At 56.2% G+C, this 19,561-nt stretch overlaps 1 protein-coding gene across 1 annotated transcript; it reads left to right on the top strand.

The window, feature by feature from the left end:
• Positions 1-224: 224 nt before the first annotated feature.
• On the top strand, positions 225-19,502 carry LOC119094631 (CLIP domain-containing serine protease 14D). Its single transcript, XM_037217717.1, has 9 exons — positions 225-354; positions 4,483-4,663; positions 6,688-7,235; positions 13,175-13,301; positions 16,005-16,168; positions 16,988-17,122; positions 17,510-17,591; positions 18,316-18,409; positions 19,073-19,502. The coding sequence occupies exons 1-9, from the start codon at positions 303-305 to the stop codon at positions 19,205-19,207; spliced, it is 1,518 nt and encodes a 505-aa protein (XP_037073612.1). The 5' UTR covers positions 225-302; the 3' UTR covers positions 19,208-19,502.
• The last annotated feature ends 59 nt before the right edge of the window (positions 19,503-19,561 follow it).

The raw sequence follows: 19,561 nt of genomic DNA, 5'->3' as shown, positions 1-19,561 counted from the left end.
TCCTCACGACTAACACCACAACGTCGGATGAAAGCTCCCACTTGACATCAAATGCGTCATCAGCGGTTGGCGGACGCGAAGCCGAAAATACAGAATTACTGCCGCCGCCGGTCCCCGGCGCGCTCCGCCGCTTCGGACCGCCGTGACGTCACGCAGCCGTCGGCCGGCGGAATTTCCGACCGCGCCGGCTGTGTATCGGCGACAGGAAAACTCGGCCGGCTCGGCCTGGCGCGGGCAGTGGCATCTGGGGCGACGAGAGTGCGGTAACGAGGTGGCGCCGCCCGACCCGACATTGCAGCGCCATGGTGCGACCTCTGCTCTTGGTGCTGCTCGCCGCGCTGGCCGGCGCGCAAGGTAAGCGCAGAAGCCGGCGCACGGGCTTCACTTCGGCGGCTGCCAATTAAGGTGATGTGCGTTGTAGCGCTAACAGAGGTGACATTTTTCCGACGTGTGTGTTGGAGCAACTGGAATATCGCCCGCAGGTCGAGAGTGACGTAAAACGATGCATATGTGATATTTAATGAATGAGACCCACGCGCATATACTGTACATTTTCAGTGCTGCTTGGATAACAACGTAAATGCCGGTTTTTTAGTGGGGTGTACTTAAAGTTGTGCGAGACGGAATGTGCGTGCTACGAAGGGCATTATGGGCTTCGCATTCTTCAGAATGTAAGGATGAGGATAATAAGCTAAACTTGTCCTTGCCCACTTTTGCAAGCGTCGGCGGCAGCTATCGGAGTTCTGGAATGGATCTGGCCAACATCTCGTTCCCTTGATCATCCCACTGTCACATACCGTGTGTTGACACATCCACGTGCTCTGTGCTGCCTCTGTGATACCAGTGCGGGTGAGGGGCGCAGACTAATGCCGCTCAATCGTTATCCAGTGCACTGGGTCACAGCGGTGGGCCGTGTGGACTCGGCCTTTTGGCGTGCTGTCCTCCCTCCGCCGCTGTAAACAAACGCGAAGTTCCACGGCTGAGAGCTGGCTGTCACATGCAGGAGCACGGGAGATTTGAGCCTGCCAACAGCGCAAACACAATTCGGATGCACAGGAGGTTATGAGTAGGGGCGGATTTGGCTGCGATCGTGTCACGCCTACGTGGCAGAATTGCACAATAAACCAGAGAACAGTTTAAAGCGTGACGTTTTATCACGATGGCAGTCAGCAAACAACGATGCATCGGGTTGGTAAGCGACGTCCACAAACTATTAGGTGTTTTATTAAGACCCCACAATCGGACTTCGATCCCTCCGATTATGCTTCCGAAGATGCTGTGCTGGATCCGCCCTGGACGGCGTAAGAATGCCATATCTGGCGGCTGCATCACAGCTTTGTCAGCAGTTCTAACGGCAACTTACCTATGATGTAGCAAGTGACAACTGGGCGACCTCGAAACTAGTGTACTTATGGGGCACCCCAGATGAAAGAAAGGACGCCCCAGATGTGCACTTCTTCATGGCACAAAAGGTGCCTAACACGAACCACAGCTACAGAAACACAGTTCAGGCTTTGTCCGTGATAGATCTGTATGAATCGGTGGCAGCGGCGTAATCTGAATAAACCAACCTAAGCCAAAACACGACCATGTTCGAGTCAATTTTACTGTGCGAACGCGTTTATACACGGTAAATATTTGATCTCACAGAAGCGCACTAAGCGAAAATCAGAAGCAAAACAACAAACTGACTTGTGAGCTAGAATTGTTTGTCTACTTCCATCAATCGGTACAAGCAAAGCAAAAAGGCAGAAAATAATAAATCAACAATGCTGTTATGTTACGACGCGTGGCCGAAGCAGATAGGAAAGCGTGCAACTGGTCTCCCATTACCGCGTGCAAAAGCAATCGAAATGCACTTCAAAAGCATCATTGTAACTGGATCATTCAAGATCGACGTTAAATGCAAGTGAACACGTGGCCTCAAAGCGCGCACTCCCGGGAAGGCCACATAAACACACACCGCAGCCTGGCCAGTGTCAGGCTCGACTGCCGCCCAGCGTCCGCCCGGCCTGGCCGTGGCCTGCCCCGCGCGCTCGGCGTCGTTTAGAGGCCTCGGCTAGCGTGACCTGTTGTGACCGGCCACAGGCATTGCGCGGGTGCGGCGGTCGCGCTGGAGGCCGTGGTCGCCGTCCGCCATCGCGCAGATGGCAAACGGGCCGGTGCGGTGCCGCAGCTCGACCCTGCAGTGGCGGGATATTTGTTTGTTCTGGCACAGAGGGGATGCCAGGGGTTTCTTGATATGTTCTATGAGCCGACCGAGCGACCGACTTCATAGAACAAGGCAAGGAATGTGCGCTTTTACTTGCGCTGCATGACACGGATCGTAAACCGCCACGTGTCACCAAATCATCACATCCCTTCATGATGCTTGTGTTAGGTGGGCACAATGGAGCGGATTTTTGGTCACATTATTTCACAGTGAGATAGACGAGTGTGCAAGTTGAAGGTTCGGCCTATTGACTCGAGTTACCACCGGTGCACAGTTCTGATAACTCTGCAGTTGGCCATTATATCCAGGGCACCGTATCGCCGGCCTTGGTATGAAACCACAAAGCCGACGTTAAGCCGCTTCTCTACCCTTCTTACGGGCGTCAACACCGGTGGTTGGGGGCCAGTTATCGGGTGAGCCCCGTAATCGGTCCCTGGCAGCGAAGTCACGTCCCTCCCAACGCTACACGCAGTCGGTTGTCCCAGTCTTTCACAATATGCCGTAGCGTTTTGCTGGGAGCACGGCGTGTTGTTATGGTGTTGTTTCTCTCTTTCTGGTACGGACGTGCGGCGTTCTCCCTGAGAAATACTTCGCTTCAACATATATTGCACCCATACAGACACCGTTGCTCTCCTATAGACTACGTTGTTGGTTGTGCACGAATACCGTCTTCTCTGACGTGTTGCGGTACAGAAACATGGCGGTACGCCGCGGAAGCGCGCCGGTCCACCACAGTGGCGTGTCGCCGGTCCCGGCGAAACGCCAACACTTTCCGCACCGTCCGTGGTGCCTCGTTCCCGTGCTGCCGTAGTCTTACCCGTTAGCGCATGTAATATCGACCTTTGTGAATACGATATGGTGTAGTGCCGATGTCTCTCAGTAGCAGGTGCGCTATTGAGGCGGTGGTTGACAAGTCGTGCTCGGCTGGGATGGTAGAACTGTTTCCTTTCTCTTTTTTCGCTCGGAACAATATATACTCCTAAGGTCATGCGCGAAATTTGGAGGAAGCAATATATATATATATATATATATATATATATATATATATATATATATATATATATATACATATATTCGGTATACGTAGCAAGCACATGCGACGATTCCCTACAGATACATGTCGCTCGATTCTCACCCTTATATTTCTGTTTGATAAATGTGCCATTCCGTTACAAAGGCATGCCGTTCTGCCACAGACACATGTTTCTCTGCTACAGGAACATATTCCGCTACAGAAACATGCTACAGAAACGTTCTGCTTCAACCTTCCTCTCTCTCTCTCGCCCCAGAGGTATATGTTGTTCCACTACTGAAACGAACCGTCCCGCTAATGAGACATATGTTACAAAACACCCCTATCGTTTTGCTACAGACACGTGCCTCTGTACCAAACACATGCCTCTTCGCCACAGACACGCACCGTTCTGCTACAGACATGCCGTTCCGTGTGCCGTTCCACTTTCGATACGCGCCGTTCCGAGCCTTCCGTGGCCCCCGATCGCCGGTCGGGGCTGGCAGCAGGTCGCAGCCACCGCGCTTCTGTAAACAGAGCGCCGTCAGTCGGTCGGAACCAGAAAGGCCACCCACCAGAGGTGTGCGTTTGTATACGCGCGGGCGAAATATACGCCTGTGTGTGTGTGCGTGCAGATGGAACACGAACGGCCGGCAGTGCGGGGTCTGGGGGTCAGGCCGGGGCCGGGGTCAGCTTCGGAGACCTTCCGCCAGGTGGCTGGATCATTATGTGTGTGTGTGGGGGGGGGGGGGGGGCAGCCACAACTTCACGGCTGCCGTGACTCATAGGCACTGGAATTGTAGCGTGATGGGGCTGTGGGCGCCGCAACCCCACATCTGGGAAAATTTGTTCCTCGGCTGTTGTCTGGAAGTGCACAGAAAAACGAGCCAAAATACCCCTGGTCCGCCTCCCCGAAGCAGAACGGATATACCAGCCGCTATATCCTGCGGCTGGGATACCCAGTCGCTATATCCAGCCGCTACACCCAGGCCATCACACCGTGTTCCCAACAGGCCTTGTGGCTGTGACCTGATGACAACTTTGACCTGCCCGCAAAAGGGCGGACCAGTGCAACTGGACGAATACGACTAGAGTACATCCAGAGGGGACAACTTAGGCTTCACGGTGAACCTGACCTGCCGACAGATGACCAAACCGTGATCGCGGTAAAAGCTACCACCTGGGGTAGTCCTAACCTTCCGGTAGACGACTAGATCGCGTTTGCTCTGACCTCACGGCGCTGCTGACCTGCCGGCAGATGACCGGATCCTGTTCCCGGGGGCGGTGCAGGCGCGCTCGCAGTCGCGCGTGAGCAGCGCCCGGTGCCGGGACGTGACGGGCGCCACGTGCGTGCCGCTGCACCGCTGCCCTCAGATGATGCGGCTGCTCACCACGTCCGACCCTAACGACATACGCACTCTACGTGCCAACACGTGCAGGTGGGTTCGACGGGCGCGTCCACGGCCAGGTCGCGACCGGGGTCAGCGTGGCACGTGCGCCGCATCTGAGCAGTGGCCGCTGGTTGCGTCTTCATCGAATTATCGGAGCTGCAGAGGATTTTTCTGACAATTGGGCTATTGGCTTGCTCTTGTGGCGACATTGAGCGGGTAGGTAATTCAACGATGTGATTAAGCTGCCTGTTTGTGCCGTCTGCAACTAGCCATAACGTACAGCAATACATGAGTTTGCCATTCTGCACATGTAGCTTTCATAAAATGTGATATACATCTGGCGCTGTCTTGAAAATGTCTATGACTGACGTCTCAAACAGTTTTAATAAAGCTTCGCTAGCTTCCCTGCCTTGAACATTTAAGACTTCTCCTGCATGACTTCCAAGCATCCAAGCATGACTTCTCCGCGACAGTGCCTCGACACTCCTGGCCTGGGCTGAGGCCGACGTCCTCGGCTGAGCAGACGCATGGGCTTCAGCGGAGCACCGGTGCGGACCGCACCAAGCGCGCGACGCGAACCGCGCCCGCGGAGAGGGCAGAGAGGGCGGTGCTCGGTGGGCGGGCGGAGCAGCCTGGGAATCCCGCCGTCATCGCCACGCAGAGCTGGACGCCGCGAGGGAGGGGGGGGGGGGGGGGTGTAGACGGCCGATGGAATGCATCGCGGAACGGAAATCCCGGGGAGAAAGGACGCAGTTACGGCTGCCCGGGACCCAGCGTTAAGCGCTGCCCCTCATTGCTGAAGGCCAGCCTCACGTGTTGATCCGCGCAGTCGCTGACCTGTACTACGGCCACGTCTGCGTTCGCCAGGCCATGGATGCCGGGATTGGGTCTTTGCGGTAATAGGACGAGACAAAAATAGCTCGTGGAGTACGTTGCGGGTGGTTCCGAGAAATCCGGGCCAAATGACGCATCCCTGCTTAGCATGGCTCTCTGTGCCAGATAAAAAAGCCGCCACAGACAAAGCGATACTTGACTCAGGCTGATGCACTTCCGGTGGGCGACGGAGTATCGATTTACAATCCACGTCATGTGACCAACCGACTGGATCCTTTCCACTGAGTCTGCCAGTGAACCTGAGCGTCTGTCAGTCCATGTTGCAATGGGGCAAGGCAGCTCTTGCCACCGCTTCCCCTCCTCCCCCGGTCAGTTGCTGACCTTGGGGTCTCGCCACGGCTGAGGGCGGGAAGCGTGCATGAGTCAGACCTCCGCGGGGGAAGCGACGCTGCACCGCACGGACTACTCTCACATGTTTTCTCACAGTGATCAAGGGGCATATGTAGCCGGGGATCGAGCGGGCTCCTAGCCACGCTCCTTTTGGAATGGTCGTGTACCGCAGCGCGGCCGACCCCATGTACCCCGGGTCAGCAGGCCGGGACAAAAGAAGACCCCTGGTGTACCCGTGTGCCCCTGGATAGCGGGCCCGCTCTAAAGATCACCCTGCCTGCGGCCAGCACCGCCCTTGCGCGGCGCCCGGAGCCGGCACAGAGAAAAAAAATCCGGAGCCGGATAGAGCTGTGCTCTGAGTCAACCCTCCTGCGAAATCAAGTAACGGCGCGAAGAGACGGCACGCCTTGAGCGGAGTGGCTGCAGCCTGAATAGCGCGACGACACCTCAGCCACGGACTTGGTACGGAGTCACTATCCGGAAGATCAGCAGCTTCCGGCCACAGACGTGGGACGGAGCCACTATCCGGAAGATCAGCGCCTTCCTGCGAGCTGTGCAGCAGTGCACGGTGCAACAATGAATTACAGGGCAAGCGTTCACACATCCGGACGCAGCAACCGGAACTCGCGTAGCGAGTAACCGAAACTCGCATGACGCGGCCAACCGGACTTTTCATCCGTGACGAGTAACGGAGGAAAGTCATCGCGGCAGGCGATGGCCTGCCCTTCTCAGACATGCATGACGCGCCGCCGTGCCCGGCGCGAAACCCCGACCGCCGTCTGCGTTCGACCGCTATCACCCGACCGCTGTCTGCGTTCGACGCTGACCTCCACGCTCTCCGCCGACAGGATCGACGGAGAACAGCCGTACGTGTGCTGCACCAAGCCGACCGCGGCGGGGGCCGGACGGACCACGGAGACCGCCTCCAGGCCGAGCGACCCGGCCGGCCCGGCGTCCACGCTAACACCGTCGCAGCGGACGGATCCACCAGCGGCGCGGCCTGCGGCGAGCCCCCGCGAGGAGGTGGCGCAGGCTCCGAGCGACGCGCCTCAGGTGCAGGGCGAGTTACCTCAGGGCTCAAGTGAACTACCTCAGACCACCACCGATCACGTGCTGCTGGCCAAATCGCTGAGCCCGCCCGCGTTGTCGCCCGAGAACTCTCCGTTGAAGCCGTCGATGGTGAAGCCCATGACCTCGCGCCACGTGCCGGCCGCCGCGGCGCCCGCGGACGAGGGCCTGTCCACGATCGGGCCGACGGACGAGCCGGCGGAGGACTACTTGGACGAAGCAGACAGCGCCGAGTGCGGCTATGGTCGCCTAAGCACACGCATCTTCGGCGGCACGGAGGTGCCGAAAGGCACCTGGCCCTGGATCGCAGTCCTCGGCTACGGCTTCGGTACGTATTCGGCTGCGGCCTCAATGCTCGCTTGCGGTGTGCGTTGGTCGCCGGCTGCGGGGACCGGCGTCGTGGGGGATGGGAAGGGAGCAGCCACCAGGGACGGCGCGAAACATGGATCCGAGTGTTTCTCTGTCGAGGCGGTGGGAATGGCCTGACGACATCGTGCCTTAATGGACGTCTTGCGGTAGTCTGTTAAATCCCCGTACATCAGATACCTTTAACAGACTACTTGCGGTAAGAGATTAAGCTTCAGATCTCAGGAACTAGAGTTTGCCCTCTTCCTCGAGGCTCTTCTGATGTTCAGAAGGACTGCCTGACGCGTCGCCGATCCATCTGAGCGAAATAAGCTCCAAACATACGAAAAACGCCAGCGGGCTGATCATGCTTTCCTGGGGCTTTAATGGTCACTACGTACGGGACATGAGAACTCTTTATGGATTGCATTGTTATGATCTAGTCCAAAGCGTGCTAACAATCATAAATTCAATCCCTCCACCCGCCTGCATATTTAGGGAATCCTCGATTCGGCCCGGTCGGGTAAACCACAGTAAAAATAGTTCTCGGCAACCGAACTGATTTTTCCAATCAGGCCTGCAACGGTGCTTAGAAGCAATAGCATCAGAACGCAGAGAATTGTTATTAAAACAACCGATTATGCTTGGAAAGAGCCGCGCCTGGTATGGCCAGTGCTTGGTGTTAGGGGCCGCGTCAACCGCATGGCAATGCTGTGCTCTTCCGAAAATCTTCAGCTTATTTCTGTATTGCGAACCCGTCGATGTTTTAGCCGCTTGTCCCAACGCTGATAGACATCCATCCTGTGCCGTGAAACGATTATAAGCAACAAGCTGTCAATACTGTGGGACGGCAGCGCATGCTGAAAAGGCGAGCACGTAAACGACATTACAAATTGGCTTACACCGAATCGAGAGAAGCCCTCTTGTCACATAACAGCGTCAATCCGCTTTAAAGCAGCTGCATGACGTGGGCGCGTGCCCGACGGTAAGCCCTCCTCCCACACCTGCCACGCTGTGTCACGTGCTGGTAAAAGGGGTGCATGACGTAGGTTTGCTCTAACCACAACCAGCAGCGGCTGCCGCTGTGGGAAAATTCCGCCTCGTTAGCGCGCGGCTGTAATGTCTTAAGTGGGTGTGTTTGCTCGTTATATCTCCTCCGCCACATCCTGTGAGTACCTTGACGGGACTCAAGGTCGACCGCTGATGCACTACGGAGCTTTGCCCACCAAAATGGTCTCTGATTATGTCTTCTATAGAACGAGATAAGCAATCGTGCTTATCAAAAACAGTCCCTCAGCTCCACAACTTCCGCACATCAGGTTATTTTCACTTTGCCGCGATCATTTTCGTCCTAACGTTTCGTCCACGTTTCGGACTCATGACGATACTTACATGGTGAACGCGTCGTCACCGTGTATTACTTGTCTAACATAGGGATTATACAAAGGCCCAACATTGCAAAATCATCATAGCGTAAAGAGATATCTCTTCGCAAAAAGAAGGCACCACATGATGATTCGGAAGAGCGTACGGAAGCTTTCTCCTCATTTCACTGAAATGTGATGTTTCGGTAGGCGCGCCAGATGGTGCTGCCCTGTTGTCGGCTTTGCCGAGCTGACGGCCCTAGCATGCTGTCATTGCTTATGATCCTGACCTGACTGGCTATCCACGTGAAGGTTTTTGTAATATCTTAGTTCCTTGAATATAAATGCTAGTTGTGAAAGTATAAGGTACAATGGCCTGAATAAACACATTCAGGTTAAAACGAAGACGGAGGTCAGTGTCGAATGACTATACAATTTGCCCTTGACCCGAACTGCATAACGCAGCCTTTCAATTCCTGATTGAACCAGAAACAGCACCTCTTTCCTGCTCTGAATAATGTAATTCGTAATTGAAATTATTGTAATTCTGCAATGAGTAGCATAGTAATCTCGCAATCGATGCCGCTAGTTGCCAAGCGCAGCAGGCGCGCCGTACACCTGTTCATTTTCCATACGCGCGCCATTTTGGCCGAAGCTGCTGCGCGTCACGCGGCCAGCTTGCAGCAGGCAGCACATGTGCCTGGCTTGCGCCACGAATTACACTGAAACGTGGGACGAACGGTGTCGCGCCTCCATCAAGGCTGGTCTGAGGCGTTTCGTTGCGGAACAAAACTCAACGCTGGTCGATGGCGAGTGGCACTCCATTCGGAACACACGCAGCTGAGCGGCACTCCATTCGGAACACACGCAGCTGAGCGGCACTCTACTCGGAACACACGCAGCTGAGCGGCACTCTGCTCGGAACACACGCAGCTGAGCGGCACTATACTCGGAACACACGCAGCTGAGCGGCACTCTACTCAGAACACACGCAGCTGAGCGGCACTCTACTCGGAACACACGCAGCTGAGCGGCACTCTACTCGGAACACACGCAGCTGAGCGGCACTCTACTCGGAACACACGCAGCTGAGCGGCACTCCATGCAGAACACACGCAGTTCCGCCCACTCGTGTGTGCATGCCGAGATGATTAATGATAGCGATCTGCTGCGGGCGTCATCCCTGGTTCACGGCGGCGAAGTGTTTCATGCGTATTATTTTTACATCGAATTAGTTACCTTCAATCGTTTTTCACCGACGTCAGCACGTTATGAAACAGTTTAGGGAACAGGCATCTGCCAAGAACCCTCCAGTTTCCACTCATCATTCTTTTTTTAACAGATTGCGTGCCGTGTACAGGTTTTCCGACCGGCACAGACTGATGGAAATCCAATGCAAACGACAGAAAAACCGAGGTCTTGGAAAGGGAGGTCGGTAAGCCCTACCCGAAGTGACGTGAAAGCCCTAGTGCCTGGCTGGGGCCGGTAGAAAAATATACTGATGTGGTCAAATGTGCTGTTGGCCTCCACCTCTTACCATGACTTGCTCTGAAGTGGGAAACACCACGTTTTCCAACCAACATCATTGCCTCAAGCATGCAGTACTCCAATGCAGTATCTCTCCACTGTACGCAAGAGCTGCCAGCGAGCAACGCCACACTGTTCCCTCCATCTCACCCCCGGCCCAGAGCACCATCAACCCATCCGTCAGTGTCGCATACGGTCATGCTATAACCCGGCTCTCGTGTACTTAACGTACCCTATTGGTCGGCATATGCCACATCCCAGAGGCGGATCCTGGATCCCAAAGTATTGTTCGCCGACTGTTATCAGGCTATTGATCGGGGTACCGTTTTTCAGGCGGATGTCTGTTACATACCTAACGAAGGATAGCCATAGATCCTATGGGATGCGGCCGCGTCTGTTACAGTTATGCAGTGTTGTATGGGCACACACTACACAGCACGGCTGTACGGCTACACGAAACGCCCTCAGCCCTATTTTCTTGGATATAGGGCTTGCCATGAGCCCCGTGCCACAACACGTGCTGCCTCGCACGGCCCGTGACGTGCCCCCTCCCTCTGCAACGGCGACTCTCTGCCCCCCCCCCCCCCCCGCTCTTGCACCGGCGACTCTCCGAGCGGTCGGGGAATGGCCGCGCACTTGACGGCTTCAACATCGCGCTAAGCAACCTCGTATGGAGAAAGTGATTCAAAAGACCGACTTTTGCGCTCGATAATTTCCAGAAGGCTGCATCTCTCCCTGACTGGTGTGATCTCAGAGCCCACCCAAGGCAGCAGAACCCATCCACCCATGACATCACTGGCATAATCCAGCCGAGAGCACAGTTGTGGTTCACTTCTGGGCAGCGCGGCCGACATCACACAATGGGAGGTTAGACTCGGGAGGATTCACCAGAACCTGGTGAGCATACAGGATGCAAGGGCGCAGCGCCAGCATGACGCCACCTGCCAATCATCAGTGGGAAGTTGCACGACTAATTTGTTGCTTGCTTACCGGTATCTCAACCTTCAGAGCTTTTCAGGGCTGTTTGTATCTTTGGAGCTGTTATGCAACCAGGTGATTCAGCAAAGTCGGTGAGACGAATGCCGGGTTATCCAACAACACCGGCGAGACAGTGTGCCTGCTGACTTGCTCCACCAGCTGCTAAACGCTGGATGCAGCTGGAATATTTGACATGACGCATATCTGATATTTTCTGTGCGATAGCCCACACTGTTTAAATTAGGTCTGGAGCTGGATTATGCTGAGGTCAGACACCGGCTCCCTAGACTTAACTTCGTTGGTTTGCCCACCAACATCCGGTCTTCTTCGCGGAATGAGGGATAGCCGCGCTTAGCGTGAGGATGGCTTGGCTGGAAACTCGTACCGCAGAACAGGACTCGTTTTTAATATTTTTCGTTAACAGCATGAACGTAATATTTTCTCAAATTACTTCAATGGGAAATTTTTTGTAGGGATACACACCTACCTTATGAATTGTTGTCTCTTGCTTGGTTAATATTTGGGAAACAAATATTTGTTAATATTTGGTCAAAGTAACCCTCCCCACCCGAATGAGTCGCATTCAACCGGCCACCCGGGCACGGGTTCATGCAATCGCATCGATCACACCCCGCCCACCGCGTCCTTCTTACAGCGCTGGAGTGCACATCCCGCTCGTCTTTACCGATCAGGACAACCATGTCAGGAGCCACATTTTTGGACGCTAGCGAAGTACACACCACAATGTTGCTCGAAGTCCATCGTTGTGATAGACTTCGACAGCTAAGTCGGCCACCCCACGTAGTGGATTCTATTTGTTTAGAATGGTACACAAAACGCGCAATTCCTTTGCCTATTTTGAGGCTTTTTCGTCGCAACCGTTAATTGCTGGTGCGCTCCGCCACAAAACGGCGTAAAGATCGTACATTAACACCTTGAACTCTCAGATTTCGCAGAAAGGTGTCTAACTTTGCCAATATTCAAGAGAAATCCAACCACACCGACTTTACACACTCGTTTTCCGTAATACCTGTCGGTACAGGTGGACGAAGTTTGCGCTCAGTTGCAGCCCGCTTTTTAATGAGGACGATGAGGTGAGCTCTTCAGTTATCCCAATGTATTAAGTATATTTTCCAGCAACATATTGGATGTTGTGATGATCGAACATATTAAAATATATCAGATGTTTTGTTATAAACGAAATACCTCCAAATTATGCAGTGCTTGCATGGCCCGGAACCTGCCGTAACTGACACCCGAACGTGCCGTAACTGATCCGCGCCGACAGACCCGAGGAGCCCGAGACCTGCCGTGACTGACGCCTGTCTCGTGTTGACAGACCCGATTAGCCCGGAACCTACCGTGGCTGACACTCGTTCCGTGTCGACGGAGCCGAGGAGCCCGAGACCTGCTGTGACTGACGCCTGTCCCCTCTTGACGGACCCGATTAGCCCGGAATCTGCGTGGCTGACGCCTGTCCCGTGTCGACAGACCCGATTAGCCAGGAACCTGTCGTGGCTGGCGCCTGTCCCGTGTCTACAGAGCCGAAAAGTCCGAGACCTGCCGTGACTGACGCCTGTCCCGTGTTGACAGACCCAAGGAGCCCGAGACCTGCCCTCACTGACGCCTGTCCCGTGTCGACAGGCCCAAGGAGCCCGAGACCTGCCCTCACTGACGCCTGTCCCGTGTCGACAGGCCCAAGGAGCCCGAGACCTGCCCTCACTGACGCCTGTCCCGTGTCGACAGGACCCAAGGAGCCCGAGACCTGCCCTCACTGACGCCTGTCCCGTGTCGACAGGCCCAAGGAGCCCGAGACCTGCCCTCACTGACGCCTGTCCCGTGTCGACAGGCCCAAGGAGCCCGAGACCTGCCCTCACTGACGCCTGTCCCGTGTCGACAGGCCCAAGGAGCCCGAGACCTGCCCTCACTGACGCCTGTCCCGTGTCGACAGGCCCAAGGAGCCCGAGACCTGCCCTCACTGACGCCTGTCCCGTGTCGACAGGCCCAAGGAGCCCGGGACCTGCCCTCACTGACGCCTGTCCCGTGTCGGCAGACCCGCGGATGCCGGATGAGGTATTCTGGGCGTGCGGCGCCGCACTGATCGGACCTCGCCACGTGGTGACCGCCGCCCACTGCGTCATGGAGGAGACGCCGGCCGGCAGGAACATCGTCAGGGATCTGTGAGTAGGAGGCGGCAGGGGCGGGGCTAATCCAGGGACCTGTGAGTCGGAGGGGGCAGGGGCGGGGCTAATCCAGGGACCTGTGAGTGGTAGAGCGGGGGCGGGGCTAATCCAGGGACCTGTGAGTGGTAGAGCGGGGGCGGGGCTAATCCAGGGACCTGTGAGTGGGAGAGCAGCGGCGGGGTCACTCCAGGGACCTGTGAGTGGTAGAGCGGGGGTGGGGTTACTCTAGGGACCTGTGAGTGGTAGAGCAGGAGTGGGGTTACTCCAGGGACCTGTGAGTGGGAGAGCAGGGATGGGGCTACTCCAGGGACCTGTGAGTGGGAGAGCGGGGGCGGGGTTACTCCAGGGACCTGTGAGTGGGAGAGCGGGGGCGGGGTTACTCCAGGGACCTGTGAGTCGGAGAGCGGGGGTGGGGCTACTCCAGGGACCTGTGAGTGGGAGAGCGGGGGCGGGGTTACTCCAGGGACCTGTGGCTAGGTTAGACGCTTAGGTGTCGTATCGGTACCAGTCCGGAGCTTCACGGCAGTCGTTCTGGAGGTGTGGGAGACGATGGGCGGTAACACGCTCCAATTTGAGCAGCGAGACAAAATGACGCATCATTTAAACATCTTCCGAGCTAAACAGCTCTCAGGTAATGTAAACTGGCTCGTGCCGCTGCCTGCATTGCACAGCCACTCGACTGTTCCTTACAAGCGGGTCTGACTTAAGTCACCGGTAGGCCACGCGGGCTCAAGGCGGGCTTTTTCACGCTACTCCACGCTAGCCACGGTTATCTCACTCATCTTGGGTCACATTAGCAATGGGGTGCCTATTCCCTGGGCCCTCGCACCCTCCAACCACCCTCGTGACGAGCTAGCGAGAAAGTCACTGTACGGTCGTTACGACTAATCACGCTCAGCACTCCCCCCGCGGACACGGAAACTCCCAGCATCACAGCATCAGTGGTGCTGGAACGGCTGATTCAGCTTCCCCCGTCACTGCGACCTCCGCACAACCGGCGCCTCTTCATGGAATTGTGACATACTGTGGGTCGATCGCAGAGGCCGCTCTTTATTTGGGGTCAGATAGGTCGCCCAAACCGGTTTTCTGCCATGACGATGCGACCAGGTATCAGCGACTACCAGGTAACATCAATCATCAATAGCTGGTAGCCTTCACGCGCACTGCTCAGGCAGGCTTGCACAAGGACACGATGTTTATTATGTACAGTGTTACTCACATGACATAATGCATGGAACGAGGTGTTATATTAGCCCAGTATCTGTTGTCAGTATGCTAATTTAAATTCGTGTTGCGGCACAGTTGACAGATACCTGGTCACGCACGCGCCGGGATCACGGAGCTAGCAGGTCGGCATCAGTTCCAAACGTTGCGGCACAGTTGACAGATACCTGGTCACGCATGCGCCGGGATCACGGAGCTGGCAGGTCGGCATCAGTTCCAACCACGCCATCCCTGTTTGAGCCACCCGCACACAACTACGTTTGGAGCACTTTGGCCCAACGCCATGCCTCCACAAAACATATCCATGTGCGGCTATGGACGGGGTTAAGACCATGGGATTCGCTACTGGCCAAAGACGTCGGTCATGTGCAACACTGAAGCTATGAACTACGCGCAAACGGCTCAGTAATAACAGGGGAAAACCAGTTACGGAAGACTTGAAAATACGTTTAGTCCGGTCCAGCTTTGGTCCAGGATGGATCGTGGTCAGCGCAGAAAAGTTCTTGGAATTCGCGGAGGGCAACTCTGCAGACTTCTGCTGGTTCTTCTGGTTACGAAGAAGCGGGTGAAATTCCATCGATTATGACCGTATAAATAAGCATTTACCAGCACGTCCGGACATCAAGAAACGAATGCTGCGGTCGGGAAACCCCCCAACTGGTTCTGAGAGAACTCGGGGCCTTGCGGAGAACTTGTCAAACCGGTCGGCGCGAGCTGACACCCACTCCGACGGAACCGTACCGAGAGCTGTCTCTTCAACTTCAGTCAGTTTAGGCAAACCGACAGCAACCACCCCTTAAGCAGTGCTTGACACTACACGACGGGCACGTTCGGCCGAGGGAAAATTATTCAACGAATGGTTATCTCTCCGATAATCATCCACGGAGATTCTCCGTTTATACTCGGCCGGTCCGGAAATTATCCCCCAGATTAGTCTCCCGTGCGTCATCCACAGCCAACGGTCATAGCTATGCATAGCGAAAACAGATTCTCCTTCTTGACCATGCTTTGAAAACCCTCCATGATTCTCCCCCGCTACGGAAAGTTATCTTGAATAATTTCCCGTGACGGCAGTGCCGAACGCCATTCCGGAAAATTTTCCAACATTCCGGATAATTTTCCAAGATTATCTGCCGGCCAAACGCGCCCTACATTACTGCACTACCACTGCACGCCGGACTGGCCCCAGAGATTGAGAAGGGCACGCGACTTGATGCAAGGGACATGTCACGTGACCAAGACGAAGGGGGCACGGGACCATGGAACCAAAAGGTTTGCACTGGATATTGGACGATTTCAAAGGAATTCGGTCCATTCACAGAAGTTGGGGAGGGGGGGGGGGAATTGTCCTCTGCCCTCCTGCTCAAGACATTCTGGCTCCGTGCCTGCCGGACACGGGTGTCCCCCGCCCAGGGAGGCGACGAGCGGGAAACTCTGGCACGCGCCTCCGCACGTCTGAGCGCGGTTCCGTTTCAGGAAGAAGGTGCGCCTCGGCGAGCATGACCTGTTCGACGACTCGGACGGCCCTGTGGTGGACGCCGTGCCCCTGCGCATTGTCGTGCACGAAAACTACACCGGACGACCCAAGTACAGCAACGACATAGCGCTCATCGAGTTGGACCGCACCATCAACTACACGGGTAAGCGGGTCCGGCCGACTGCGGAGGTGTGGTACGCTCCACAACGCGCCTCGGTGAGGCAGCTCGGGAGATGGCATTCATTAAGCTGGATTGTAGTTATGTGTTTGGCGTGTTGTTGGGAACCGCATTGTTGAGAACGGGTTGGGACAACGCTAGATTTCTTTAAGGACAGTGAGGTGGGGGGGGGGGGGAGGGGGGGAGGGTGAAAGACCATCGAAAGGCAATCTTTTTCCGACTTTCTAGTAGTTGGTACAAACTCCACTCATAACTGGCATTCGAAATAGCCACATACCTGTCGTGATATAACACTGTACTTACTGAACTGCACCGCTAAATTCACCAGCAGCCTTAAAGCTCGAACTTGCACCTGCCTATACAACCGGGATTTTGTCGCCATACATATACATACATACAGGAATATCACACATTCAAAGGAAACACACACACAGACAAACACACACACACACACAGACACACACACACACACACACACACACACACACACACACACACACACACACACACACACACACACACACGGCGCGCACACACACACACACACACACACAGGAAATATGCCGCACCCAGCACACACTAAATACTGGGTGTGGTTGCATTCTACGCAAGACAACGACATGCATATATCGTCTTCATATATCTGGCCGGCTTATCGCACCTGAACCAGCCCTGGGTGGTGAGCACGATCGGCACATACCTCGGAGACTAGGCATACAGACCGCTGGCGCCACCTCTCTTCCCCGCCATCGCGGACCACCACTGCGTGCTCCAAGCCAACGGCCACCGCGCCTCCGCCCGCAGAGAACATATCGCCAGTGTGCCTGCCGGGCGTGCTGCGGCCGCCGATGGTGATCGCGGAGGTCACGGACGAGGCCGGCAACGCCACCGCGGAGCTGGCCAGCGCCAACCTCATCGTCTCTGGGTGGGGCAGCGATGGTACGTGGCCGGCGGGCGCGCCCGGCGCCCAGAGCCGGGGCAGCGGCACCGGTCCGCGTCGCCACCCGGTCGGCTGGGAGCTGAGCTGGACTCCTCGGCGCGCATCGCGCACGCGCGGATACCCCTGAACGCGTGGTGGAAACGATGGTTTGGTATTTGCACGCCGGGCGCCGTTCATGTCGATAGCCATGCCACAATACGTACTTCAGATTCTCCCTCAGAGCTGGTCACGCGTCCTCGCGCAGATCCGCGATCAATGCAGCGACCCGTCAGGCTATCGTGCCTGTAGTGCACAACGTGTGAGAGGTGGCATGTCTGACGTTACCGTGAGGCGGCGCCCGGCCGCCGCGGCCAGCGCGCGCTAATCGGGCCCTGCCGCGGCCGCAGGTGTGAAACACGGCACCGACCGGCTGATGGAGGTCTCCGTCCAGCCCGTGGAGGGCTTTCTCTGCAGGCGCCACTTCGCCAGGTACGACACGACACCCTCGTCCAGAGCCCGACATAATTCTAAACCAATGCGCCGGCGTCACCCCGTCGCCGATCACGAGCGGCCCAAGAGTCGCTGACTCACGCCGCCGAATGCCAAGAACGAGCTCTTTCGCCAAAGCCGGACAATAGGCGATGATGGGCCTTCACGGTGATGGCCGTTAGGAAACCCTGCGACCCGAGCAACCATGCCATGCAGGGCCCCGCGAGCTGGCCTGGGTGCAAAAGCGCCACCTGGCTCCCGTTAGAAGGGCATGAACGGCCCTTGGCGGGAACAACCTCGCGACTTCATCAGAAACCCTCCTTTGGGTCTCTGGTACCATCGCTATACATCCGACGTGCCGATGCTACTGACCACATCGTAGACATCAGTTTGCGATCTTTCCAAGTTTCACAATATTTTCTACGCAGCCATGCTTGGCAGTGTTGCATTTACCGCGCGTCTCATGGATCGGAATATCGGAGTGTTTCCTAACGCCGCGGCTCCTGATACAGGGCTGCTTCGCTCTGCTCAATACTTACTGCTTACTTCGCTGATACTGCCTTCGTTCTAAGCAGACCGGTTCCCCCGCACATCTGGTCCACAGTGCTTACAGTACATCTAGCAGTACATCAGTGCATCTAGTCTACAGTGCTACAGACACAACTTCGCTGGTCTCCCTATTGCGGGCAGCGTGCAACACCCTTGGCGCCTCCTGTGCCACCAGGTTCGGTATTCCCGTGGATGAGCAGCTCCAGCTGTGTGCTGGCGGCAGAGGCGTCGACAGCTGCAGTGGCGACTCAGGCGGGCCTCTGGTGCAGGTAAGCCCCTACCAGCTCAGGCGGGCCTCTGATACAAGTAAGCCCTACTAGCTCGGGGGACTTCTGGTGCAGGTAATCCCACTAACTTGGGGAAACCTCTGGTGCGGTTAAGCCCCTACTGGCTCAGTCGGACCTCTGATGCAGGTGAGCCCCTACTAGCCCATTCGGACCTCTAGTGCAAGTAAGCTCCTACTAGCCCAGTCGGACCTCTAGTGCAAGTGAGTCCCCTACTAGCCCAGTCGGACCTCTAGTGCAAGTAAGCCCCTACTAGCTCGGTCGGACCTCTAGTGCAGGTAAGCCCCTACTAGCTCGGTCGGACCTCTAGTGCAGGTAAGCCCCTACTAGCTCAGTCGGACCTCTGGTGCTAAGCCTAGAACGACGCGGGTGAGCTTAAAGTACAGTTAGTTTCATGACTTCATTCTCTCTCATAATGATTATGCCACTTCTGGTTCAAGCAAATAATCAATGACTACCGCACATTTCGTGTGTGCAGGGCCCAGCTGCAGACTTTTGCATTTCACTTGGTAACTCGGCTGCTTCAACAGCCTCACGTCGTGTCTTCGTTGGATGGCTGTTAAACATCGTCCTACCTCGCGGTGTTTCCATCGCGCCACCCCCGTGTCGCCGCGCGCCCGAAGACCCAACCGTGACCGTGTGCTGCAGGAGACGGGCGGGGGCCAGTACGAGCTGGTGGGCGTGGTCAGCCTGGGCGGGGTCATCTGTGGCGGCAAGATTCCCGGCCTGTACACGCGCGTGCAGGCCTACACCGACTGGATCAGCCGGACCATCGCCCAATGAGCGACCGAGCACCGACTGCCAAGGCCGGAACCGCGCCGGCGCCGAGGCCGTGCCCAGAGCCGCAGCCGCGAGGTCCGGCGCCGGATCTGAATGTAGTGCATGTGGCTGCGGCGCGAAGGCCGCGCGCGTGCAGCAGTCACGCTCAGGACCAACGCCGGAGCGCCCGCGTGGGCGGGCGAGACATTGCTGACGCACCGGGGCTCGACGGTGACCTGTTGTGAGGGCCCTGTGTGGCGAGGGCGGGTGTCCTGGAGCCGTGGTGATAATATACGCTGACGATGAATGCCATAAACAACCGTTGCCATTTCATTTTAAAGACGCAAAAATTAAACGCAAAACGCAGAAAAAGAACAG

The sequence above is a fragment of the Pollicipes pollicipes genome, unplaced genomic scaffold (genome assembly GCF_011947565.3).
Source record: "Pollicipes pollicipes isolate AB1234 unplaced genomic scaffold, Ppol_2.1 Scaffold_4002;HRSCAF=4701_pilon_pilon_pilon, whole genome shotgun sequence".
NCBI lineage: Eukaryota > Metazoa > Arthropoda > Thecostraca > Pollicipedomorpha > Pollicipedidae > Pollicipes > Pollicipes pollicipes.
Note: the sequence above shows the minus strand (reverse complement) of the source record. Positions and strands in the feature narration are given on the sequence as shown.